The sequence below is a fragment of the Eubalaena glacialis genome, chromosome X, assembly GCF_028564815.1.
Source record: "Eubalaena glacialis isolate mEubGla1 chromosome X, mEubGla1.1.hap2.+ XY, whole genome shotgun sequence".
In the NCBI taxonomy this organism is placed as follows: Eukaryota; Metazoa; Chordata; class Mammalia; order Artiodactyla; family Balaenidae; genus Eubalaena; species Eubalaena glacialis.
Window position 1 is genome coordinate 44,289,894 of NC_083736.1, and position 27,434 is coordinate 44,317,327.

General features: G+C 47.5%; 2 protein-coding genes across 2 annotated transcripts; one reads left to right on the forward strand and one right to left on the reverse strand.

Annotated features, from left to right (window-relative positions):
* The first annotated feature begins 360 nt into the window (after nt 1-360).
* ERAS (ES cell expressed Ras) lies at nt 361-4,567 on the forward strand. The gene is made up of 2 exons (XM_061178557.1): nt 361-942; nt 3,572-4,567. Exon 2 carries the CDS (start codon nt 3,616-3,618, stop codon nt 4,315-4,317), a length of 702 nt encoding a protein of 233 aa, XP_061034540.1. The 5' UTR covers nt 361-942; nt 3,572-3,615; the 3' UTR covers nt 4,318-4,567.
* A 967-nt stretch (nt 4,568-5,534) lies between these two features.
* Nucleotides 5,535-10,423, reverse strand: PCSK1N (proprotein convertase subtilisin/kexin type 1 inhibitor). Its single transcript, XM_061178865.1, has 3 exons — nt 10,248-10,423; nt 6,267-6,739; nt 5,535-5,873 (listed from the first exon to the last, which is right to left on the reverse strand). The coding sequence occupies exons 1-3, from the start codon at nt 10,359-10,361 to the stop codon at nt 5,681-5,683; spliced, it is 780 nt and encodes a 259-aa protein (XP_061034848.1). The 5' UTR covers nt 10,362-10,423; the 3' UTR covers nt 5,535-5,680.
* Nucleotides 10,424-27,434: the final 17,011 nt, after the last annotated feature.

Sequence of the window (27,434 nt, forward strand, 5' to 3'; positions counted from 1 at the left end):
GCCCACCCTCCTGGCCAACAGGGCTGATGAGTAATGAAGGAATGAGGGTGTGGGTCTTTATCAGGTCAACCCCCTGCTCATCCAAAAACTAACTGGAAATAGAGCAAGCAGCTTGACTGGCTCCATAAGAGATTAAATGGTGGGAATCTGTGAGAAAATGAGCTCCTGCCTTAGAAATAGGAGCCTCACAGCCAGTCCCAGCTACACCCTGGGCTGGGAAGGCAAAAAAACTATCATGAAGTGTCTTCATTAGGCCTCAGTCTCCCCATCTGTCTTTGTCTTGATTGGGGGGTGGGGGGGGGTCCAGGTTTAACATACTTGGATTTGGTGGTCATGGGTAGCTTCCTGGGGGAAGGAGTGTCTACCACTGACCAAGGGTGGGGAATTGTGGGATAATTTTAGGGTTTTATTTCTCCCATATAATGAGAATTGCTTCGGCAACTCAAAGGAGTCTGGGCTGAAGTTTCCTGGACTTTTCTTCATGGCCACCCTGTGACCCCAAGATGGCCACCAGAGCCCCACCCAATCAAGAAGAGGAGAATAGGAAAGGGGAAGGGGAAGGGTCAGCTCAGTCATCCTCTTTGAAGGAGCATTGTGGTTGCCCCCGTCCCACAACCCCTGCTTACATTTCATTGGTCAGAATTGTGTCACATGACTGCCATAGCTGCAAGAGAGTCTAAGAAATGTTGTAGCTTGGAACACATCCACCTCAAATCAGGTTCTTTCTGCCTTTACAAAATAACCCCTCCTCTGCAACTCTCTCCCTCCAGGACCGGACGCAACTCTCTCCCATGCTACCAAAAAGCCCACTTGAGGCAGCACAAGCTCCAGGGCCTCAGGCCCTCACAAAACATTTGGCAAAGTCTGGACATTCAGGTCAAAAATCTGACACACCCCCCCCACGCAGTAAAAACACGAAATCACGTCCCAGATGGGGATAAGGTAAGGAAGAGGTGCAGCGGGATGCACGGGGCACACAGCAGGGGTCAGCGCTCACAGCGTACCCCAAGAAGACCTCCTTTGCGCACACTCGCCTGGCGGGCAGTGACCCAGCACTCACCCCGAGGGCGGGGGACAGGGGTGAGCCAGCGGAGGGGCCCGAGGGCGGCTGGCTGCGCATGCGCACTCCCTCCCCATCCCCATCCCCCCCTCGCCCCATACCCCCGCCCCATACCCCCCGTTGGGACCAGCGTCTCCTCCCCTGTCAGTCCTGTCAGAGCAGCGGAGGGTTCGGGTCCCTGCGCCACCGGCCTTCCCGGGACACAGGTGAGGTGAGCCACCCCACCGGCCTTCCCGGGACACAGGTGAGGTGAGCCGGGCCGCCCAGGCCCCACGGCACCGACCTGGGAGGTCCTTCCACTTAGGGCTGTGGGGGTATGGCCGAGGTCGGGTGTCGGGGATCCTCCCCTGTCTCCTCCCATCCTCAGGGGCCAGCAACCCCGGGCCGCCTTTGTGAGGACGGGCCTGGGTGAGGGTGTGGGCGCCGAGCGGGGAGCCGGGAGCTGAGCGGGGAGGTCCAGGCCGAGCACGGGGTCACGGCTTCGGGGTGAAACTGGGGGGGTCCCCCCTCCCAGCCCCATGCTGGCCAGCCGCCCGGGCTTAGGGGACACGTGTACGGGGCCCGGGCCAGCCCGGAAGGGGGTAGGACTGCGCTTGGGGTGGGCGCCCCCCGCTCCCCTCAGGTCAGGGAGGTGACACAAAGGAATGGGTACGGGCATGGGGGAGGGCCCCCCGACAGTGCCCCACTGGCACTTGGCACTGCGGTACTTCCGTACTCCAGTGTCGCCCTGCGATGGGCTGTGTGACCTCGGGCCAGTCACCGCGGCTCACTTCCCCGAGCCTCACGGTTCCTTGTTGACGAAGCGGCAGTGGCAGTGTCTGCCTAGCGCCCCGCCAGGTGTCGGGAGGTCGGCCGGCGCTCCGCTGCCAGTGTCCGGTGCTCTCAGTGTCAGCCCCAGCAACCCCCCCGCCCAGAGCGAGGGCCCCCTCACCTGGCCCTGCCTCGGGTGATGGCACCCACCTCTCCAGTCGCCTGGACTCCCTCCCCTTCTTCCCAGTCCCTCAGCAAATCCTGTCAGGCCTGCCTTCGGAACATCTCTGAATCCCGCCCGGCTCGTCCAGATCCCCCACTGCTGGCCCGCACTACTGCCCTGGCCTCCTCGCTGCCCCCCTCCCCTCAGCTCTGTCCTCTGCTTACATCTCCTCATCATGGCCCCCTTCTTCCTGGGCGAGCACATTCCACAACTCTTTTCAGGGATCCTCTCTGGGCTGAGGGCCCCACAGCTGGATCCCCACCTGGGACCTAGCCCCCCAACCCTGACCCCCGGATCCCAAACTCCACAGAACCCCCACCCCCACCCCCACCCCCACCCCCTGTGGATCCCTCAAACCCACCACCTGCCCCCCAGCTGCCACTGTCCCAGGGCTTCCTGGGACACTCGGGGCCGCAGCTATTATGATGCATTTCCTGAGGCCACACACCGAACCAAGACCAGGATGTGTATTGAATGGGTTAATGGTGACTTAGTATTAATAGTGAACGCTAATTGAGTACCTGCTGTGTGCCCATCCTCTTCTAACTACATGGTAATTTACTTGCTTATCTTGTTTATTGTCTCTTTCTCGCTTTCAGAATCTAACCCTCCCAAGGGCAGGGACTTTATTTTGTTCTCAGCCATATCCCCGCCCCCCACCCCACCCCCATCCCCGCACCCATCACAATGCCTGGCGCGCAGGAAGGTCCTCGAATTAATGAATGAAAATTAAATTATAATAGAAACACCTAACATTAACCAAGCACCTTCTGCCTGCTTATCACCACCTATTGCTGAAACATATTTTACTGATTTATCTTTGTTGTTGTCTGTCTTCCTGACTAGAATGTCACGTTCATGAGGGTCGGGGGTTTCTTAATCTGTTTTTTCCCCACCTCTTTGTCCTTGCCCCACAGTAGGTTCTCAACAGCTGTATGTTGAATAAGTAATAAAGGCTAAATTCCAATGACAATGGCTAACAGACCTCATCATTTGCTTACCTATTTGGTTTATTGTCTCCATCTTTTAAAACGTAAACTCCTGGGGGCAGGAATGTTGCTCGGCACAAACTATGACTAGCAGTGTGCCAGGCTGGGGTCCAATGGTGACACAATCCGAAACCAAAACCGACGAACGAAATCCCTGCCCTCCCTCCGGAATGGGGAGGGACAGCTAATGGGCAGGGGGTGTCTCTTCCGGGCGACTGGAAATGTTCTAAAATTAGACTATGGCGATGGTCACACAACTCCGTGAATGTACTAAAAAACATTGAATTGTACACTTTAGCTAGGTTAACTTTACGGTATATAAATTAATTAAGCTGTTTTAAAAATCTCACAGCGTTTATGTTGTAAAAGGGAGTGAGAGAGAATAAACAACATAAATAATGTATATAGTATATTAGGTGATTAGCACACACTAGGCACTCAATAAATGTTGATTCGATGACACCCGGCTGTCCCCTTGCCCCTAAATTGTCTCACCTAACCTCCCAACCCCCCCCACCCCCATTGTCTTTCTTCTCTTTCCACCTGCAGGGCCTGCTGTCCACATCTCTTCCCTGAGCTGCCCACTTGGGGCCATGGCGCTGCCAACAAAGCCTAGCATGATTGATCTGGGCCTGGGCACCTGGAGCCCTAGCTCCCAGGAGCAGAGCCACAGGGCTCGGGCACCCTCCAGGGGTGTTGGCAAGCAGCTGCCTGAGTACAAGGCCGTGGTAGTGGGCGCGAGTGGCGTGGGAAAGAGCGCGCTGACCATCCAGCTGAACCACCAGCGCTTCGTGGAAGACCACGACCCCACCATCCAGGATTCCTACTGGAAGGAGATGGCCCTGGATCACGGAGGCTGCATTCTGAATGTGCTGGACACGGCAGGGCAGGCCACTCATCGGGCCCTGCGTGACCAGTGTGTGGCGATCGGGGATGGTGTGCTGGGTGTCTTCGCCCTCGATGACCCCTCGTCTCTAGCCCAGCTGCAGCAGATGCGGGCCACCTGGGGCCCGCACCACACCCAGCCCCTCGTCCTTGTGGGTAACAAGTGTGACCTTGTGACCACCACCGGAGATGCTCGTGCTGCTGCTGCAGCCCTCGCAAAGAGCTGGGGGGCCCCTTTTGTGGAGACCTCAGCCAAGACACGCCAAGGTGTGGAGGAGGCCTTTTCCCTGCTCATCCATGAGATCCAAAGAGTCCGGGAGGCCATGGCAAAGGAGGCCATGGCAGGGCCAGGTGGGGATAAAGGCCGGCACCAGAAGGCCATGTGCCGCTGTGGCTGCTCCGTGGCCTGAAGTTCTTGGTCTAGAAAAGTGGACCCTCCCCCAGACCAGGGTGGTGGTTCCTTCACTTGAGACCCGCCCGCCCCCCCCTCCCCCCTCCCCGACCTCAGCAACTAGCTGTGTGGGACACTGTCGGTGTACTGGGGATAGATGGACCCTTCTCCTGGGGAGGTTTTCTTTTGGTGATGGGCTTTTTGGCAATGTGGGGCCGTAGCGTTGGTTATATGTCATGTCAAGTTGAGAGATTTTGTGCAAAATTAAAGTGTTCTTAGGTTTCAAAGCTGCCTCCATGCCAAGTGTTATGTGGGTGGGAATGAGACTGGGGAGAATGTTACTTGAATTGTGAGAATTATTTCATTCAAGAAATGTGGGGGAGACCCCTGTGTACCAGGCCCTGCTTTGGTTACAAAAGATATAGAGGCAAGCAAGACACTAAAAATCCCTGCCCTTGTAGATATAACATAAGGCTATGTATTAAAGGCAGGCAAAGGAATAGAGTGACAGGGGGGTCAAGGAAAGCCTTACTGAGTAGGTGACATTTGGGCAAAAACTTGTGGATAACTAGGGGCAGAGGGAATAGCCAGCCAGTGCACAGGCCATGACCACAAACCAGTTACCACACCAACTCCCAATACCTTCAGGGCTGGGCTAAGAGTACAGATAGAGTGGCTTCTATACTGTATAACTAAACATTACATATCAAACTAACAAAATACATCCTATCCTCCTACCTTGACTAATACACTTTCTCAAGGCCCAGAGAGTTCCATGCCAGGAGGTGATGGTGTTGGGAGGGCTGACCCCTGGCCGGCAGCCCACTCCGTTTCTCTTCCTGCTGGTAGCCCCTCCCCATATCAGGAGGCAGGCGCTCATGTGTGCAAGTGGTCGTGCCAGCACTGCCCAAGCTCTACTCACATGCCTCACAAACAGCCACCCCTTGACCACCACTTGGTCCTCAGGAGGATGGACCCCCAGAAGATGCCGCTGAAAGTGGCTTCAAAGCCTTCTGGGCTCCCCATTCCCAAGCGAGGCCTAGAAACGGCACAGAATCTGGGTGGGCACTGCCATTGTCCATATGGGTATCTCCCCAGTGAGGAGAGGCAGAGACTGAGGCAGGGGTTGTCTCAAAAGTGCAGGATGGAGGGCAGGGGCCCCTTTTCCCTCGTCTGAGGGCAGCCGTCCCCACCCAGTCCACCGGCCCCCTAGGCACTGCCACTCAAACAAGCACATAGCTGCTTCAGATCATATTTATTGTGGGGTCAGGGGTGGGGATCTTGGGGTTCCAGGGCAGCGACTGTGGCTGTCGGGAGCTGTCGGGGTGTCAGGGGCGGGGTGGTTCTGGGCCGCCGGAGTACGCGCAGGATCCAGGCGGTGCTCAGGGCAGGAGGCGGCGCGCTGGGGCCTGGGGTGCGGGGGTCTCCAGACGCTTTACGCGCAGCAGGGCCCCCAGCACGCCCTCAGGGGGGACCTCAGGGCCCAGGTCCTGGTCAGCGGCTCGGCGGAGGCGACGCGGGGCAGCCACAGCTTCGGGGTCTGCGCTTCCCGCGAGGATCCGCCCCAACAAATACCTGCAGGTGAGCAGAGCGGAATGCAGTGAGGACGTGTCCGTGCGTCAACGCCCCGGCCCTAGGACCTGGACAGCGCCGCTACCCCTGACCGCCTGGGGACCTGGCAGCCTCCTCCCACCCAGGCATCCCACTGCTTCCGGGAGACAGATGTCTCCGCCTCCCATCCCTGAAACCATAGTTTCCCCGCCTCCCATTCGGACGAAGGAAGCCGGCCAGGCATCTCTGCCTCCACACCCTAGGTCCAAGACTAGAAAACTCCCTCCCAGGGTTCCAAGACCTAGGTGTTCGCACCTCCACCCCGTGAAGCAGGCCCCCGCCGCTCCTCACCCTCCTCCTCCCGGGATGTAGGCGCCCGCCCCCGCCCCCGCCCCGACCACCCCTTGTGGGGGGGACCTCAGCAGCTCCGGATCCAGGTCCGGCGTCTCGTCGCCGGCGTCCTCGGCATCTGGGCCCGTGGGGCCGTCGTCGTAGACTGGGGGCCGGGGTCTGAGTGCCGCGGCGGGGGCAGGGGCGGGAACAAGCTGGGCTGCGAGGGCGGCGGGGTCCAGGCGGGCGCGGAGAAGGGCTCGGGCGAGCTGCGCGGCTGGCGCGTCGGGGTCGTCCTCCAGGCCCAGCGCCGGGTCGTTGGTGCGGGGTGCGCCCCAGACGCGCAGCAGCTGCGCCAGGACGCGCGCTTGCTGATCCTCAGCCTCCTGCGCCTCGGCCCGCGCCCGCTCCTGCCGTTCGGCCTCCAGCAGGTGCGCCAGCGCCCGCGCCAGCTCCTGCACAGCCCCCGCCGCTTCTCCTCGAGTCGCTGCCCGCCGGAAGCGGCGGGGAGCGCTGGCCTCAGCCTTGGGCGGGGAGGCTGCGCCCAGGCTGCGGGGCTCCTGCGGGAAGACAGGTGGGGAGCGAGAGGTCGTCACCGTCCGTCGGGCCAGGGACCCCCAACCCGGGGGACTCCGTGGATCTCAAATATCCCTAGATGCCAACATGCCAACAAAGGCGCCGTGGCCCCTCAAATATGAGTAGACACCCCTAAGGTCAATGGAGACCCCCAAATATCTCTGGACACTCTTAGGACCACCAAAGACCCCTAGATTCACCACACCTAACGATTTCCTAGTGACTCAGAACTTGCCCCAGGGCTGCTGAAGACCAGGGTTTTTTTGTTTGTTTGTTTGTTTTATAGGAGTAGCGATGGTAGATATGACAGCTATGGATTTTTCTATATTAATGTTGTGGACAACAGGAACCTGTATTTGCATTTTATAGATTCCTATTGTCCACTTGTTTTACCCAAAAGGTAGCAGACTGTTCTGCACCTTGCTTTTTGGAATCTATATCTAGATCAGTACCTTAAGAGCATCCTTTCTCTCTCTCTTCCTTCCTTTCTTCTGTATTGATTCTCTTTTGTATGGATGTATAATAGTTTACTTAACCAGCCCAGTTGATGAACATTTAGGGTGCTTCCAATCTTTTGCTAGTCTCATAAATAATGTTGGGATGAATAACCGTGTTCATATATCATTTGGCATGTGTGCAAGTCTATCTGTAAAATAAATTACCCAATGACTAATTTTCAGTTCAGGCAGTTTTGAAACAATTTCAATAAGTTTAAAGAAATAAAAGACTATCAAAAGTATGAGAGAGGAACTGACCATTAAAATGACCATGAAGATTTGAAAAAGAAACATCTAGAACATCTAGAAAAATACTCTTAATGAAATCAAAAATTAAATGGGCAAGTTAAACCACAGATTCGATTGCAGCGGAAGGAAGAGGATTGAACAGAGCTTGGAAACAGATCCACACACATTGACACTTGCTACGACAGAGAGGACACTGCAGAGCAGTGGGGACAGGACCAACTCCTTCAATAAATTATGCAGGAACAACAAGTGATCCAAATTTGGGAACAATGGAAAGGAAAAGACAAATAGATTTAACTACATTCAAATTAAGAATTTCTTTTTATCCCGACACCCTAAAAAGAACGAAAAGTAAAACCAGAGTGGGAGAAGATGCTTGTAGCACAAACAGTCAATAAAGGATTAATGTCCAATAAACAGAATGCCTAAAAAGCAGTAGGAGAAAAGCAAACTAATATAAAAATAAGCAAAATTGATGATCAAGTATTTCACAAAAGTGGAACCAAAAACAGTTACTAGGGCTTCCCTGGTGGCGCAGTGGTTGAGAATCTGCCTGCCAATGCAGGGGACACGGGTTCAAGCCCTGGTCTGGGAAGATCCCACATGCCGCGGAACAACTGGGCCCGTGAGCCACAACTACTGAGCCTGCGCGTCTGGAGCCTGTGCTCCGCAACAAGAGACGCCGCGATAGTGAGAGTCCCGCGCACCGCGATGAAGAGCGGCCCCCGCTCGCCGCAACAAGAGAAAGCCCTCGCACAGAAACGAAGACCCAACACAGCCAAAAATAAATAAATTAATTAATTTTAAAAAAAACAGTTACTAAACAAATGAAAAATAGTGAACCTCATTAGTAATCAGGAAAAATGCAAATTAAAACACCAGTGAGATACACTATGCAGAATACGTCCAAAAGATTGCCAAAATTAAAGTCTGATAATGTCAAATGTTGACACGGATGTAGAAAAAATGGAAGCTCTTATACATTGCTGCTGGGAACTCAATTGTTAAGATAACTTTGAGGAACAATTTGGCAATGTCTTAAAAGATGCACATATCCTATGCCCCACTCCTGGGGTGTTACACCCCAGAGTAGCTTTTGCACATATACTGCTGGACACAAGTGCATGAAGAACTACAGCAGCACTGTTTGTAATAACATAAAAGTGAAGGGAGGAAAAATAAGAAAGAAAAGCTGGAAACAACCCAAATGTTGTTGCTGACGTATTGAGAATGTATCTATAAACCATGATATACTCATGGGATAAAATATTATGCAGCAATAAAAATAAATGAATTATAGCCACATACTTCAATGCGATGAATCTCACAACCAGTGTAGAGAAAAAAAGAAAAAAAAAGCAAGTTACAGAATTCCACTGCAGACTGCCTGCGACTACCAGACACCCTGATGACTTCCTAGTGACCCCTAGTGACTACCAGGAGCCACACACCCAGTATGATTCCATTTCTGTGAGGAAAAACTAGACAAGATATTGTTTAGCGATACATACATATGTGATAAGCTGCAAACAAAAGTAAGGGATCAATTAACAGAAAATACAGGCTAATTATGGAGGAGAGGGGCTGCCTTAGGGAGAGGCACCCAGGGGCTTCCAACGATTGGTCATGCTCGATTTCTTAAGCTGAGTAATGGGTACACAAGAGGGTTATCATTATTTCTTACATTGTATATACATATGTTTAAATGTATTATGTCATATATAAAAAATATTTAATTAAGAAAAAACCATCCTTGACACAGACAGCCTTGAACTCTTCATGAAGAGGATGTGCTCCAAGTGCCCTTGATGCCCACCACCCCTCAGACACCCCGGGGAATCACACACATCAATCATGGCCTCACACACACTCATTTGGACTGACAGGCCTTGAGATGTCACATATGCAATTCAACACTGCCACATCCACACGCAAGGAACCGCACATGTTCATGCACACCGATGCTCATGCGGTTACAATCGCCAAGCCATCCAGATGCAAGAACAAGCACCACCCTTAAAGACATAACGCAGCACAGAAAGAGACATCATGGCTCCTCTCCCCACAATGACACAGCTCCACAAAGCAGCAGGGAGGAACAGCCTCGTGAACACACATACAAAATCCTAGTCACTCAGTTCGACAGAACCAAAATGGGATGTGCACTCAGGGATGCAAAGACCACTCTCTCCCAAACAAAAACAAGATCACACAGACACACAGAAAGACACGCCCATAAGTCACGCCATTACCATAGAATTCACAAGCACACAGTGTCACTGAGGAAAGTCAAACGCAGAAGCATCACACACTGCACACCCGGACCCACACTGGCACCTTTGTATGGACGCTCGGAAGCGCTTACATGAAAAGACACACACAGGGAGAGCACACCCTCACGTCCCTATCATCACATCATGCGCACACAAACCGATGCCCGCACCCCCTGCCTTAAAGCGCGCTAGTCCCATGGACAGCGCCACAGGCGGCGGGCGGGGCGAGCCCGGGCGGACCGGCAGAGTGCGGCGGCCCGACTAGTCCGGACACTGCCACCCGCACACCCAAGAGACCAACCCCGGCATGGCCTGGGTGCAGACTGGCGGCTGGACCCCGGGCCACCCTGGCCGATCTCTCCGCACGTCCCGGGAGCAGGACCAGCGAGAATGAGGAGCCAGAGGCTGGGCACCGACCCTCGCCGGTAGCATCCTCCACCCCACCCCAACCCCGCGCCCGACCCGGGTCGCACCTTTACCGGCCTTGCGCAGAGCGCGGGGGGCGGCTCGAGTAAGCCCAAAAGCAGCAGCACCAAAAGGCCGACGCCCCCGGCCCGCGGCCCGCGGAGCAGCGGCGACCCCGCCATGCTGCCCCAGCGAGCCGGGCTCCGGACAGGCGGACTGGCTGGCAAGTGCGCAGCGCCTGGGCTAGCGGACACGGATGCGGTGCTCTGCGGCTGCGCACGCCGGGGAACCCTGCCCACCCCCTCCCGCCACTCTACGCAGGCGCAGCCTAGGAGCCCCCGCAGCCCCTCCATCCCGCCCGTTGCCATGGAGATGCCCAAGGGGCAAGGTGGCGAGCTGGAGACTGCGATGGCGGTTGCCATGGCGGTCGGAGGGCAGTTGCCAGGGCAACAGACCTTGCTGTCGCCTCAGCAGACAGGCAGGAAAAATTGACGCAGTGGAGGGGAATGAGGGTCTGGTGTCCGCCTCTCCCTCCTTGGGGAGGAGATATATGACTTTGTTCATTGGATAAACAGTTACGGATGCCCTATGGACCAGGGCCTTTACAGGGTGATGGGTTCATTCCAGGTGATGTGACCATACATATAGGTCAGTTCACCATTCTAATGTGCAGCCCCTTACCTGCATAAAGGGGTTACTGGTAACTGCTTCCCAGAGTGGCTTTGAAGGTTTAATAAGAATGACATTCAGCAGGAGCTCAATAAAAGTTCCTTTCTATCCTCTCCTTGTCTGTTTGCCAGTATCTTCATCTCTCCATGGCTTTGTGTTTCTCTTTCTGACCCTATGTGTCCATAGCTCTCTCTGTCTTCCCCTCCCATCTGTCTCTCCCTGCCTCTGATTCTTTCTCCCTTCATCTCCACAACACTCCTCCCGTCTCTGTCTTTATTTTGTTGTCTGTATCTACTTGTTTTACCATAGATATATAGATAGATACATTGATAGATTTTACTCATATATCGTTCCAAAAGGATTTCAAGCATCAAACGGATTCAAAGGATTTCTTTGCATTCCTTCATCAAAGGAAACAAAACTTTGGTAAAATTTGTGTATCCATAGGGGGAAAAATGTTAGGAAGGGCATGTCAGTGGTATGGAAGGGCATGTCACTGGGGGCAGGGAGAGATAACTGATGGTTTGTCACGTTCTCCTTTACACTCTTCTCAGTTGTCTGGAAAAAAAAGATTCAATGAATAGGTATTACTATTATAATCAGATAAAAAATAAAGATATTTTCATTTTGGTTGGAATTAAAACAAAGTATGGTAACATGACATAAATCAAAAGTGAGGAAAAGAAAGATCCATTTATGTTGTGAATATATCTAATCCATTTATTCTAACTGCCTCTATCTCCCCAGTATTACACACAACTTTACAGTGAAAATCTTTATACACATCCCCTTTGGACCTGAAGAGTATATACCCAGGGATGATGTAATGGACATGCAATTAAGATGACTCCCATGATCCTTGCCTTCTGATGTTCACATCCTTGGGTAATCCCCTCCCTTTGTGTGTGTGTGTGTGTGTGTGTGTGTCCAAAGGTGACCAGATGTACATGATTACATGTAGATAATTATGTTAAAAATGAGGTTGAAATGATCAACTTGTGAGGCAACTCCCACTCGCTTGCTGGCTTTGATGAAACAAGTGGCCACTTTGGGGAACCTCACATGGCAAGAAATAGAGAGTGGCCTTTAAGAGCCTAGGGTGGCCTCCAGCTGACTGCCAGCAAGAAATTGAAGCCTTCAGTCCTATGACTTCAAGGAACTGAATTCTGCCAACAACCTGAGTGAGCTTGGAAACAGATCCTTCCCCAGTCAAGTATCAGATGAGATTGCAGCCCTGGTAAACACCTTCATTTCAATCTTGTGAGACCCTAAGCAGAGAACCAAGTTAAGCCACACCCTGACTCCTGACCCACAGAAACTGTGAGTTAATGTTTTTTCAAGTTAAGAAGCTTATGGTAATATTGTTACACAGCAATAGAAAACTAGTATAAATGGGATAATAAGACTTCTATAGAGGGACTTCCCTGGCGGTCCAGTGGTTAAGACTCCATGCTTCCAATGCAGGGGGCACAGGTTCGATCCCTGGTTGGGGAACTAAGATCCCACATGCTGCACAGTGTGGCCAAAAAAAAAAAAAAAAAAAAAAAAGACTTCTATAGAGAAAATGTTAAACTTCACTAATAGTTATAAAAGATGATCTGAATAGATGAAGACACATTTCATGCTCTTGGATGAGACTATTTCATATTATAAATATTTCAATTATATCCAAATTAATATATAATTTCAATATAATCTTAATTTAAATCCCAGCTGAATATTTTAAAGAACATCAATAAAACATTTCAAAATGTATATAAAGAGTCCACACAAAGCTTATACATGAATGTTCAAAGCAGCATTTTTCATAATAGCCCCCAAATAGAAACAACTCAAATGTCTACTAACTGATGAATGGCTAGACAAAATGAGGTACATCCATACAATGGAATATTACTTGTCCATAAAAAGAAATGAAGTACTGATACATGCTACAATATGGATGAAACTTGAAAATATGCTAAGTGAAAAAAGCCAGACACAAAAAGCCACATATTGCATGATTCCATTTATGTGAAATGCCCAGAATAGACAAATCCATGCAGATAGAAAGTTAATTAGTGGTTGACAGGGGTTGAGGGGAGAAGAGAACGGAATGGCAGTGGGTGTGGGGGGCAGTTACTGCAAATAAGTACAGGGTGTCTTTTTGAGGTGATGAAAATGTTTTGGTGTTAGATAGTGGTGATGGCTGAATATACTAAAAACCATTGAATTGTACACTTTTATTATTTTTTTAGGGCAATATATGACTTATCTTCATTTCAGGTAAAGATATCTTTATCTAACAATTAACAATGTCCTTTTATTCAAAAGTACCTTTAAAATACCATTTAGTCCCAACAACAATTTCTTGAGATGGAATTGTTCTCTTTACAGATGAAGACATTAATGCTCTGAGAGAATATATTGAATTGTACACTTTAAAATGATGAACTTTATGGTATGTGAATTATATCTCAATAAATAAATATCTATATAAAAGAATAAAGGTCTGTGGAGAGCTAAATTAATTCTGAAAAAGAGAAGTAAAGAAGGTAGACTTTACTTACCAGGTATTAGGATGTGTTGTAAGGCCAGAAAGGTAGATGGTGCTTGGAAAACTGGAAGAAAATAAGCTGGAGCCCTACCTCACACCCTATACAAACAGTAACTCCAGACGGGTTAAAGACCTTCATGTAAAAGGAAACACTATAAATTAGTAGAAAAAAATAGCCTATGTGACCTTGATATGGGGAGGGACTTCCTGAACAAAACTTCAAAAGCACAAACCACAAGGAAGAATGTTAATGACAGTAAACACATCAAAATTTACAATTTCTGGGGGATTTCCTGGTGGTCCAGTGGTTAGGACTCCCTGCTTCCACTGCAGGGGGCATGAGTTCAATCCCTGGTCGGTGAACTAAGATCCCACAAGCCACATGGCACGGCCAAAAAAAAAAAAAACACCAAAATTTACAATTTCTCTTTAATGAAAGACCCTATACACAAAGTTAACAGACATAACAGCAAATATCTACTTGCTATGGCTGAAATCACCAGAGGTTAAACATCCGGAATATAAAGGTGCTTTGGGAAATCAGCAAGAAAAAGACAGGAACCCCAAAGAAAAATGGACAAAGGATAGGAACAGACAGACCACAAAAGAGGAAACCCATGGGGTTATCAGGCATATGAAGACATGCTCAATTTTACTAATGGTTAGAGAAGTGCAAATTTTAGAAAAAACAGTGAAATATTACTTTACACCCATCATATTTGCAAAAATTAGAAAACCGAATCACACGAAGTGCTGGCAGTCATGTGGGGATACAAGAACCTTCATGTACTGTTGGTGAGAGTCTGGGCTTGAGCAGCCATTCTGGACAGTTGTCTGGCAGTACTCAACCAAATTTAGCCTCTACACCAGAGTTGTCAAGTACCCAGCGGTAAGAGGGTCTACCACCCATAGTGAAGCAGGGCCGGGAAAATTCCCCCTGAGAAAGGGTATCTATGCTGAGAACTAAAGGTCCAGAAGGAGTTACCCAGGAAGTTGGGTATAAGGGAAAAGCATTTCAGGCAGAGGGAACTGCACAAGAAAAGGATCTAAGGTGAGAAGCAGCATGGCACATTCATGGCACACAAAGTAAGGCCAGTGAGCCTGAAGCACAGCAGGGACATGTTCTGATTTGATGTATTTTGAAGCCTTCTGGGAGAGTGTAGCAAATTGGTCTAATGAGCACACACATCTGTTGATACCTCCCTTCCTTCCCCAAATTCCCCCAAAGCAACCCCAAAAATACCCTGAAAAGAAAATCTTCAGTGGTGCCTTTCTTTCTTTCCTTCTTTCTCTGTTTCATTCATTCTTTCTTTAATTTTTATTTTATATTGAACTATAGTTGATTTACAATGCTGTGTTAGTTTCAGGTGTACAGCAAAGTGATTCACTTATATGTATATATATATATATATATATATTCTTTTTCCAATTCTTTTCCCATTTAGGTTATTACAGAATATTGAGCAGAGTTCCCTGTGCTATACAGTAGGTTCTTCTCGGTTACCTATTTAAAATATAGTAGTGTGTATATGTCAACCCCAAACTCCCAATTTATCCCTCCCCTCCCTCAACTTTTCCCCTTTGGTAACCATAAGTTTGTTTTCTAAGTCTGTGAGTCTATTTCTGTTTTGTAAATAAGTTCATTTGTATCATTTTTTATAGATTCCACATATAAGCAATATCATATGATATTTGTCTTTCTCTGTCTGACTTACTTCACTTGTATAATAATCTCCAGGTCCATCCACGTTGCCAGTGGTGCTTTTCAAGGGAGCCATCAGGGGACCGAATATTCTCTAGGAGACTGCAGATGGAGTCAAGCCATGTGGAAAAAAGAGCTAAGGGAACCACAATCCAAATACAAGGGGCAAGGATGGACTTTTGCAGAAGTCCATCCTGAGTGGAAGCAGACTGTGTGGCTTCAGGCTGGAGCACTTAATTGCCAGTATGAGCTCCTCCAGAGCTCTGTCATTCTAATTCTTTTATTTAAAAAAAAGTATTTATTTATTTAGGCTGTGCCGGGTCTTAGTTGCAGCATGCATGCAGGATGTAGTTCCCTGACCAGGGATCAAACCCAGGGCCCCTGCATTGGAAGCATGGAGTCTTACCCACTGCACCACCAGGGAAGTCCCTCTAATTCCTTTAAATAGCCTGTATTCACTGTAACTCCCAAATTCACATCTCTAGCCTGGGCCTCTCCAGATTCAAAATCCAACTGCCTCCTCAACATTTCCACTTTGGTGTTTCATAGGCATCTCACTGCTAACTTCCCCAAAATCGAACTACTGAGTTACTGCCTCCAAGGCCTGCCCTTCCACGACAAAGACAAAAACAAAACAAACAAAACTCTATTCCTCTCTCAGTCTCCCTCATCTCTGTAAATGGTCCATCATTCACCCAGCTTCTCAGGTCAAAAACCATAAAGCATCCTTTTTTTTTAACACTTTTATTGGAGTATAGTTGATTTACAGTGTTGTGTTAGTTTCAAGTGTACAGCAAAGTTAATCAGTATATATATATTTTATATATAGTAATGTGTATATGTTAATCCCAATCTCCTAATTTATCACTTCCCCCCATGTTTCCCCTTTGGTAACCATAAATTTGATTTTGAGATCTGTGAGTCGGTTCCTGTTTTGTAAAACGTTCATTTGTATCATTTTTTAATTAGATTCCACATATAAGTGATATCATATGATGTTTGTCTTTGACTTACTTCACTTAGTATGATAATCTCTAGGTGCATCCATGTCGCTGCAAATGGCATTATTTCATTCTTTTAAAAACCATAAAGCATCCTTGATGCCTCTCTTTTTCTCACCCCCACATCTAGTCTCTGAGGAAGTCCTTTTGGCTCCACCTTCAAAATAGATCCATAATCCAACCCCTTCTCATCCCCTCCACTGCCAGCACTGTCATCAGTCATTTGGACCCTTGCAGTAGCTCCCTCACTAGTCTCCCTGCTTCTTTCCTTGCCTGCTTACAGTTTCTTTTCCTCATAGCAGCCAGAGGTATCCTACTCTAACTCAAGTAATTTCTCGTATGTACTCAAAATTCCCTCCTGGCTCCCATTAGAATAAAAGCAAAAGTCCATGGTCCCACATAAAGCCTATGGTCCACAAGGCTCTGTGAGATCTAGTCCTTGTTACCTCTCTGACCTCCCATCCTACCACTGTCCCCCTCACTCTCTCTGCACCTGCACTGGTCTCCTTTCTGCTCTTCATACATGCTGAGTGTGCTCACAACTTCAGGCTCTTTGCTATTTGCTGTTCTCTTTGCATGTGCCTTGTTCCCTCATTTCATCCTGGTCTGTTTAGATATCGCCCCTTCAGAGAGGCCTTCCTTGATATTTCTACCTCAAGTTTTCTGTCTCTAGAGTCTGCTTTATTTTACACTGTACCACTTAACACTTCCCTTCATCATATTACCTCTATAATGCTTTATATACTGTCTCCCCAACTACAGTGTAAGTTTCACGGGGACAGGTCTTCAATCTCTTCACCATTGCATCCCCACACCTGGAATATAGTAAGAGTTCAATAAGTATGTATAAAGCATTGAGTTAACTAATTTAAGAATAACCAATAAGACAAAACGTAAGGACTAAGAACAAATGGAACAGGAAAAAAATGAGAGGAAACAAAAGTAATCAAAGGAGTATGGAAACTTCTTAAATACTGATGATACTACACTCGCAAAATAAGAATGGGCCATGTGTGGGGGCAAGGGGCATTGGAAAATCTTTGTATCTTTCTCTCAATTTTTCTGCGAACCTAAAGCTGCTCTAAAAAAGTATAGTCTTGGACTTCCCTGGTGGCACAGTGGTTAAGAATCCTCCTGCCAATGCAGGGGACACGGGTTCGAGCCCTGGTCCAGGAAGATCCCATATCCTGCGGAGCAACTAAGCCCTTGCACCACAGCTGAGCCTGCGCTCTACAGTCCACGAGCCACAACTACTGAGCCTGCGTGCCACAACTACAGAAGCCCGCGCGCCTAGAGCCCGTGCTCCACAACAAGAGAAGCCACTGCAATGAGAAGCCCGCGCACCGTAACAAAGAGTAGCCCCTGCTCGCCGCAACTACAGAAAAGCCCGCACGCAGCAATGAAGACCCAACGCAGCCAAAAAAAAAAGTATAGTCTTGGGACTTCCCTGGTGGTCCAGTGGCTAAGACTCTGCGCTCCCAATGTAGGGGGCCTAGGTTCAATCTCTGGTCAGGGAACTAGATCCCACACGCCGCAACTAAGAGTCTGCATGCTGCAAGGAAGATCCCGCACACAGCAACCAAGATCCATGCCACAACTAAGACCTGGCACAGCCAAATAAATAAATAAATATTAAAAAAATTAAAAAGTATAGTCTTTTTTTTTCTTTGCTGCACCACAGGGCTTGCGGGATTTTAATTTCCCGACCAGGGTTTGAACCTGGGCCCTGGCAGTGAAAGAGCCAAGTCCCAACCACTGGACCACCAGGGAATTCCCAAAAGTATAGTCTTTAAAAAGAAAAAAAGAGGCTGCTATGAAAAGAGCAATCAGCAGACACAGGGCTGAATAAATAGAATGGCCATAACTGAAAACAGAATTAGTAATTCGAAAAATAATTTTGAAAAAGTCTTTCAAGTATGAGGATCCAAAAAGACCAAGAGATAGACAATGGAAAAGGGAAGTTAAGGGCTATGAAATATTGATGTTGAAAATTCAACATGCATCCTCTTTTCCTCAGTGCATTTGCAAATGCTATACTTATTTAGAATCAGCTGCTCCCTTGAGCACCTTGTATAAATATCAGCCTTGTCCTCCAGACATTACTCTCTAACATTACACCCTGTTCATTCCCTTTATTGCATTTATTGCAACCTGTATTCATGTATTTGTGGGTTGTCTACCTCCTTCCCCCATTAGAATGAAAGTTCTGTAAATAAGAGCAGGGGGAATTCCTTGGCGGTCCAGTGGTTAGGACTCAGCACTCTCACTGCTGTGGCCCGGGTTCAACCCCTGGTTAGGGAAGTAAGATCCCAAAAGCCATGCAGCTCAGCCACAAATAAATAAATAAATAAATAAATAAATAAATAGCGGGGATGCCATCTGTAATGTTCATGGCTGCATCTCCCTGTCACTATGTCCAACATAAAGTATGCATGTTGTATTTGATTAATTAATTGATTGATTGATCCTGGGGAAATTTAGAACTCCAAAGGCAAAGAAGAAGCTTCAAAAGATGTGAAATAGACCACATAAAATATTACAGGAGTATCAGAGCTTTCTCGGTCAGCACAGTACTCTAACACAATGGTGCAATATCTTAAAAGCTATGAGAGGCAATTTTTAAGCTAAAACTCTTTACTCAGTCAACCTAGTATTCAAGTATGAGGGCAAAATAAAGATCTTTTAGGATATCTACAATTTCGATTATTATGTACAAACCATCTCTGAAAGAATTGCAAAAGCATGAATTGAAAGAAAAAAATCAGAAACAATGACAAGAAACTTCCCAATTTGGTGAAAAACAGGAATCTATACATCTAAGAGCTCAACAAAAACCAAGTAGGATAAACTAAAGGAGATCCATATCTATACGCATAGTAGTCAGATTGTTGAAAGCTAAGGACAGAGAACATCTTGAAAGCAACATGAGAAAAATGACTCATCATGTACAAGGGTATCACAAGAAGATTAACATCTGACTTCTCAACAGAAACCACAGAGACCAGGAGGCAGGGAGGTGACATATTCAAAGTGCTTAAAGAGGGAATTCCCTGGTGATCCAGTGGTTAGGACTCTGTGCTTTCACTGCCAAGGCCCCGGGTCCAATCCCTGGAATGACTGTCAACCACGAATTCTACATCCAGAAAAGATATCCTTTAAAAACAAAGGAGTAGATTTATGTTATGTATATTTTACTACAAGTAAAAAAAAATTTTTTTTTAATAAATTTATTTATTTATTTATTTTGGCTGCGTTGGGTTTTCATTGCTGGGCGTGGGCTTTCTCTAGTTGTGGCGAGCGGGGGCTACTCTTTGTTGTGGTGCACAGGCTTCTTATTGCAGTGGCTTCTTTTGTTGCGGAGCACACATCCTTGCCAGGCCAGTCTGGGTCCGCAGCCCTGGGCAGGGGAAAAGGTTGAGAAGCTGAAACTTCATTGTGCAAAAATCAACCAAAAATATTTTAAAAATTAAATAGTTTCTTAAAAAAAGAAAGAAGAAAAGGAAAGATAACTAGAACCCCTTTCCTGAAGGTGGTTGGAGCCACTCATCCTGGATGGAAAAGGGGTTACCAATCCCATCAGACAGCCAATCCATCCACACACCCCAAGACCCAGCAGAGAATGCTCCAAAGAACCTAACGTCGTACTTAATGGTGAAAGACTGAAAGCTTTTCCCCCAAGGATCAGGATTAAGACAAAGATGTTCGCTCTACCACTTCTATTTAACATTGTGCTGAAGGTGCTAGCCAGGGCAATTAGGCAAGAAAGGGAGATAAAAGGCATTCATATTGGAAAGGCGGAAGTGAAATCATTTCTGTTTGCAAATGACATGATCTTGTACATGGATAATCTTAAAGAATCCACAAGAAAACCATTAGACCTAATAAATGAGACCAGCAAGGTTTCAGGATACAAGGTCAATATTACAAAATTCAATTGTATTTCCATACACTGGCAATGAACAACCCAAAAATGAAATTAAGAAAACAATTCCAGGGCTTCCCTGGTGGCGCAGTGGTTGAGAGTCTGCCTGCTAATGCAGGGGACATGGGTTCGAGCCCTGGTCTGGGAAGATCCCACATGCCGCGGAGCAACTGGGCCCGTGAGCCACAACTACTGAGCCTGCGCGTCTGGAGCCTGTGCTCCGCAACAATAGAGGCCGCGATACTGAAGGGCCCGCGCACCGTGATGAAGAGTGGCCCCCGCTCGCCACAACTAGAGAAAGCCCTCGCACAGAAACGAAGACCCAACACAGCCAAAAAAAAAAAATAATAATAAATAAATAAATTAATTAATTAAAAAAAAAGAAAACAATTCCAGGACTTCCCTGGTGGTCCAGTGGTTAAGGCTCCGCGCTTCCACTGCAGGGGGCATGGGTTCCATCCGTGGTCGGGGAACTAAGATCCCACATGCCACGTGGTGCAGCCAAAACACAACAACAATACAATAGCATCAAAAAGAATAAAAATGGTCTTCCCTGGTGGCGTGGTGGTTGAGAATCTGCCTGCCAATGCAGGGGACACGGGTTTGATCCCTGGTCCGGGAAGATCCCACATGCCACGGAGCAACTAAGCCCGTGCGCCACAACTACTGAGCCTGTGCTCTAGAGCCTGTGCTCCACAACGAGAGAAGCCACCGCAATGAGAAGCCCGTGCACTGCAATGAAAAGTAGCCCCCTCTTGCCGCAACTAGAGAAAGCCTGCGCGCAGCAACAAAGACCCAACACAGCCAAAAATAAATAAATAAAATTTTTAAAAAAAGAATAAAAACACTGAAAAATAAGTGCAAGATTCATACACTGAAAACTATAAAACCACCTAACACGATCTCAAATCCAATAACTTTTTTTTTTTAAACGCAGTAGTGCACACATCTGTAACCCCTCGTGCCTTCAGCTAATTGAGTTACACCTCCTTGCCAGTGTCTGGGAGTAAGTACACAGTGAATTGAATATAGACCTTTCTGCCTTGGATTTCTTTGTTTTCCTAGGAAAAAGGTTCCCCGGGACTTTGGTTATCTGATCAGATATGCTTTGTTATTTGGTAAAGTTGTTTCCTACCTTTCTACCACTGCTCCTATAGTCTGTCCACTTGTATAGTATGAGTGCTATATTTAGTTACATACATGAGTGTTATTTTGCAACAAGTGGGAAAGTCTATAGGGAGAGAATGAGCATATCTGTGATACTCTATTCTCCAGCTGGCCCTGGGGGCTGAAGAAGACAAAAAGTCTTCTCAGACCAGCGTCCTTTGGACAAACCTGCTTTGGATCACATCATGTGGAAGCAGGGTCTTGAAGAGCTATTTGTATACCTCTGTTCATAGCAGCATTATTCACAATAGCTAAAACGTGGAAGCAACCCAAGCATCCAATGGTGGATGAATAGATAAGCAAAATGTGGTATATACATAAGATAGAATATTATTCAGCTTTAAAAAGGAAGGAAATTCTGACACATGCTACAACATGGATGAACCTTGTGGTTGTTATGCAAAGTGCAATAAGCCAGTCACAAAAAGACAAATACTGTATGATTCCACTTACACGAGGTAGTCAAATTCATAGAGACAGAAAGTAGAATGGTGGGTGCCAGGAGCTGGGGGGAGGAGAGAATGGGGAGTTATTGTTTAAGGAGTACAGAATTTCAGTTTCACAAGATGGAAAGAGTTAGGAAGATAGATGGTGGTGATAGTTGAACAACATTATGAATGTATTTAATACCACCGAACTGTGCACTTAAAAATGGTTGAGGTAAATTTAACGTTATGTATACTTCACCACTAAAAAAAAAAAAAAAAATTGGAAAAAAAAACCTTACGTGAACTTTCCTCAGTCTTGTCTTTGTGTCCCTGAGAATCGCTTTGTTTAGTTTCATCTGCCCAGAATCAGGAGGGTTTTTATTCCTGGCCTAATATCAGTGATGATTGGCCTTTGGCCAAAATCTGGAGACACCAAGTCACACAAGCACCACCCTTCTGGAACACTGCAGTTCTCGGGAGAACTTCTCAGTCTACAACTGTGCCCCTTGCAGGCCAAGCACTTGCTTCCTTCATGTTTTCTCACTGTAATGTCAACACATTATCTCTCTAAGTGGCAATTTTCACCAGGGAAATTTTGGAATTGAAATAACCACTTTGAGAAACTTTTGCCATGAACAAGATTGTCCATTTGAGAGATTCCTTAGAACAAAAAGGGCAGAAAAACCACATGAAGAGCTTGCTTGTTTTATTTTTTTTTTTAATATTTATTTATTTATTTGGCTGCACCAGGTCTTAGTTGCGGTACTCAGGATCTTTGTTGAGGCCTGCAGGATCTTTAGTTGCGGCATGTGGGATCTAGTTCCCTGACCAGGGATGGAACCCCGGCCCCCTGTATTGGGAGCGCGGAGTCTTAACCGCTGGACCACCAGAGGAGTCCCGAGCTTGCTTGTTTTATCTGTCTCAAGGAGAGAGATCATTTTGTTTAACATAGGAGACACCCTCCTCTTCATTTCTGTATTTGGGGATTAAGAAGTGCTATGCCTTGATAAAACTGTCAAGGGCCTGAATTATTGTTTAAATCAGCTGTAATAACTCTCTTTTGAGTATGTTTATGTCAAATCGCATTTTCCTGCAGCCAAAATTCTTCCCTTCTCCTTTCATAGGGAAATGTAACTAGCCTTTTACAGTGATAATCTCATATTCATCTGAAGCCACTACAAAACCCTTATCAAAATGGACAACAAATGAAGGAATTTCTATATAGCTTTCCATTACTTGTGTAAACAAAGAATGTTGCCTACCATTCCAATTCTACAGGGATCAAGTCATTAGCCGTTGCAATCACTCACCTACAAGTATACCCTGAAAGGAATTCAGGGGAAAACATTCTATGTTTTGGATATATGGGCCCCTAGATAGTTAAGATGCATATCTAAAGAAGAATTTCAATGACCCCAGATTCTTGCATCTTCCCATATATAGATAAGCAGTAAAATCCTTAACTGAGATATGGTGTGTGTGTGTGTGTGTGTGTGTGTGTGATTAGCAGTAATCTTTTACCAAGATGCATGCTTGACTACATGTATTTCCCAGCCAAAAAAGTTATACATTTACTAGTTCCTCCCCTACCTCTTTGAAGCAGTTCCCAGTTCTCTCGGAAACACTGAATAAAACTCAACTCACAGTTCTTATGTTGTGTGTTTTTTCTCCAATTGACACTTGAGATCACCATAAGAAGAGTGGAGGTTAACAAAAATGCTTCATGATAATAGCCGCAATAGCAGTGATAAATTGGCCTTGACACTGAACCAACATTGATGGGGTAACTTTAAGGGTCTTGTTGAGATGGTTCCCTTGCATGTCACACCTCATAACAATCATGACAAAGACTGAAAAGGTAGGGTGTGGATAGAAACCAATAGCTCGAGGCCCTTTTGAACACCTCCAAAGGGCTATGAGCAAGTTCTGGCTGTGGTTTATTTTCCAGGTGAACTGAGTTTTTCCTACTGGCCAGAGAGTTATCACCGTAGAGGTAGGGAAACTGCTTGCCTTCGTATTCCCGACTCAACTTACTTCTCCAGTAGCAGGGACAGGCATTGCACTTATTTAAAGAACTCTGTTATTTAAAAACTCTGTAAAGTTTTAACTTCCTCAGAAACTCTACAGCCATTATCACCTATAATCTTCAGAAAAAGTAGAGAGACCTAATGGAATTTGGAAAGTAAAATCAACAAACTTCTAACCCTAACCCTCAAACTTCCAGGGACTAAAGTATTGCCATTAGCCTTGATGGCAATAAGCTCTAACCCCTCTGGGGACCACCTATAGTTAGCTACTTCTGAGTTAATAACAGACTACCCTAAGTGTTTTGTAATTGAACCTCAAATCCTAGAGTCTACCCTCTTACAGGCCAATGTGACTTCATACTACTAGAGACTCGTGTGATGCCTCCAGAAGTCTCCATAATAGGTTCAAGCTGCATTTCCAAAAAAGTCTGCATGATCAATGGGAAAACTGCCCTTGAGCCTCAGTGGAAAAGACCTTATTAATAGGCTTCAAACTGAGGATTCTTAGGAATTCTCCAGAAGCTGATGACTGCAGACTTGGACGGCTTCTGCTCAAGGTGACAGAACAAGATTAATTTTCTGATTCTTCAGCAACTTTTTTTTCTTTTTACTTCACTATTAATCTTGACTATTACTGTACCTTGACACCTTCTAGTAACCAAGTAAAATATCTCTCACCCTGTTACTTTTGACCTGCTATGGATTCCCTCTGTCACTTACGGAAAAAACGAAACTATCTTGTGTGTTTTCTCAGACTACAGCTACTATGAATTTGATTGCTGGATCTCTCTCTCTCATGCAGACTCACACGCCTACCTGAAACTGGCAAAAATGTAATAGCTCTTCTTTTAAATACCTCAGAAGGTAGCTTTCTTTCTATAGGTCCTCTCACATTTCCCTTAAAAAAATAATCCCAAACCTTGATCTTGTAAAAATTGGCTGTTGGCCTCAGATTGTAATGCTTCTGCTGAAGTCATTACAACCCTATCAGCAAGACCCAGCCCATCAGGAATGGGAGCTAACAGTTGGGGCAGTTTGTTCTCTTCAGACACACTCTAGCCTGTTTTGCTGCTACTGTTTAACTCCACTCAAGAAACCCACTCTAGAGGACTTCCTTGGTGGTGCAATGGTTAAGAATTCGCCTTCCAATGCAGGGGACACGGGTTCGAGCCCTGGTCCGGGAAGATCTCACATGTCGAGGAGCAACTAAGCCCGTGCGCCACAACTACTGAGCCTGCACTCCAGAGCCTGCGAGCCACAACTCCTGAAGCCTGTGCACCTAGAGCCCGTGCTCCGCAACAAGAGAAGCCACCGCAATGAGAAGCCCATGCACTGCAACAAAAAGTAGACCCCGCTCGCCGCAAATAGAGAAAGCCTGCACACAGCAACAAAGACCCAACACAGCCAAAAATAAATAAATAAAAATAAATAAATTTATTAAAAAAAATAGTTCACACCATCCATGAAAACCTTCAAGTAACACCCATAATTAGGATGGATAATGTGTTGTCCCAGAAATTATGTTGCAAGTGACCTCTGAAACTCTATACACCGTAAATAAGACTATAAATCCCAGCTTTGCCACTTTCAGGCAGTATAACCATGGGCAAGCTGCTTTACCTTTTTGTGCTTTCAGTTTCCTCATATGTATAATGAGCGTAAGGAAAGGAAGGTTCCTCTGTCACCTCCAAAGTGATCACTGGCATATCCTTCCTCTTCTACAGGCTTGCAGGTAATCTGATGACACTGCAGATCCCCTGGAGATGGCCCCGATCGGTCAGTTCCAGAGGTTGGCCCTAAATGAGCTCCTTGAGATGGTTGCCAGGTCCCAACATCAGAGCGTAGATCTCTAAAGGTGTATCCCTGGGGAAGGCAGCCCTCCCACCCCCCTGGAGGACCTGGGATGGTAGGGGTGGAGCTATCAAGGCTGTCCTGCCCAGCCAGGTCCCGTTCTCCAACTGCCACTAAGAGAACAGAGGAAATGAGAACACTCAGACCGGCAACTCCCAGACTCAGAGTAAGGTATGCACCCAACTCTTCTGTCTTACTTTCTCTCTCTCTCCCACTTCTCTTTTTCTTTCTCTGCCCCTCAGTTTCTCTCTTTTTTTCTTTGCTATCTCTGTCTCTCCCAATATCTGTCTCTATCTCCTCACTTTCATTCCCCCTTTTCCCTGTCTTTTTTTTTATGTGTACTGTTTTTTCTCTTGGTATCTCTTTCTCTGCATCTCCATTTCTCCTTTGATGTCTCTGTAAACTGGCTATCTGTCTCTCTCCCTATCTTTTCTGTCTGTCTGTCTGTCTTTGATTTCCCCTTGTCTCTCTCCCCAGCCTCTCAGGGGCTCTGCCTGAGGAAGTGGACAAAGGGATTTCCCCACTCCACTGTCAGGGCTGGAACCTGTTGCTCTTCTCTGATTCTGTCCACCTCTCTACCCCTCCTCATCCACCAAATATCTTCCCTTCCCCACCGCATGCAGACAGGTGGATGGCAAACCCCAGGACTCAGGGAGGGTGAGAGCCACCAACCAGAGAAATCAAAGCAGAGAAATGAGGAAGAAGAGCTGAGAGACAGATCAAGACACAGAGGCAGAGTTGGGGCTCAGGCGGGGAGGGAGACAGGAAGGAAGAAACTGAGGGAAAGCCACTGAAATCCTTATTAGAAACAGATGGAATTAAGTTGGAAAAGAGAGAGAGAGAGAGAGAACGCAGTTTGGGCATGTCTCTGCCTCTCTGAGGCCCCTGAGCTAGAGGGTAAGTGGGCAGGCAGCCTGAGGAGGCCTGGCCTGACAACCCTTGTCGGTTCAGCCCCTCAAACCAGCTCAGAACTCCACACCGCCACCTCGCCTTCTCTCCCGCCTTGGCTTGACGCTGAGGGTCTTCCCACCTGCATTACTGACCCTCAAACAGCTTCTTCTTGCTCCTCTTACTGTCTCTGCCCTTTCTCCTCGTCTCTGTCTCTTTTCCTTTATTTCTTGTATGTCTCTCAGCCTCTATCTCTGTCTTTCTACGTGTCCATTAGTGTCTCTATGTCCCTCTATTCCTATTTCTCTCACCATCTGTTTGTCTCACTCTTGCCTTCTCCGTCTCCTGCCTTTTCTGGGTCTCTGCAATCCCCCCCACCCCCGGTAGAAACCATCCAGGGTCTGACCCCGCACTCCCTTCTTTTGGGAAGAGCAGCAGACCCGCGGTCAGGTCAGGGGGCGGGGCCTGAGGACTCGCCCTGGCCCCAACTCCCCCCAACTCCGGAGACCTGCACGACACCGGACGCCCCAGCCCCACCTAGGAGCCGGGTGACGCCGCGGCAGCTAGGCTCCCACGAAGCCCCACCACCACTCGATGCCGCTCTACAACTCTCAGCCGAAGCCCAGTCCTCCGCTACTAAACCCAGTACTGGTCCCGCCCGGCCCAGCCAGCAGCCCCAGGAGCCAGAGCACAAGGCCCTGAACTTCACCATGAACCGTTCCACGGCCCCACGGCTCCAACAGCCTTCCAGACCCGGAGACCATGAGCGAGCTCCCAAAGGCGGGAGGAGGGCGGGGCGCCCGGGCGTTTGAGGTTCCCCAAGGGGCGGGACCTTAAGGAGCAGGACAGGGCGGGGTCTGAAGGCGGGAAGAGGTAGGGTGTAGAGGCTGCTGAGGGCAGGAAACCTGCAGATCTAAGGGGCCTGTCGGGGCGGAACCCATTTGGAAGGGGCCAGGGAGACACAGTAGGGACAGGGCCTCGGAAGAGTCCAAGTCGATATATAAAGACAGGGCCTGCAGGAGGCTTAGAGGGCAGGGCTGAAAGATAGGGAGGGGGTGGACCTG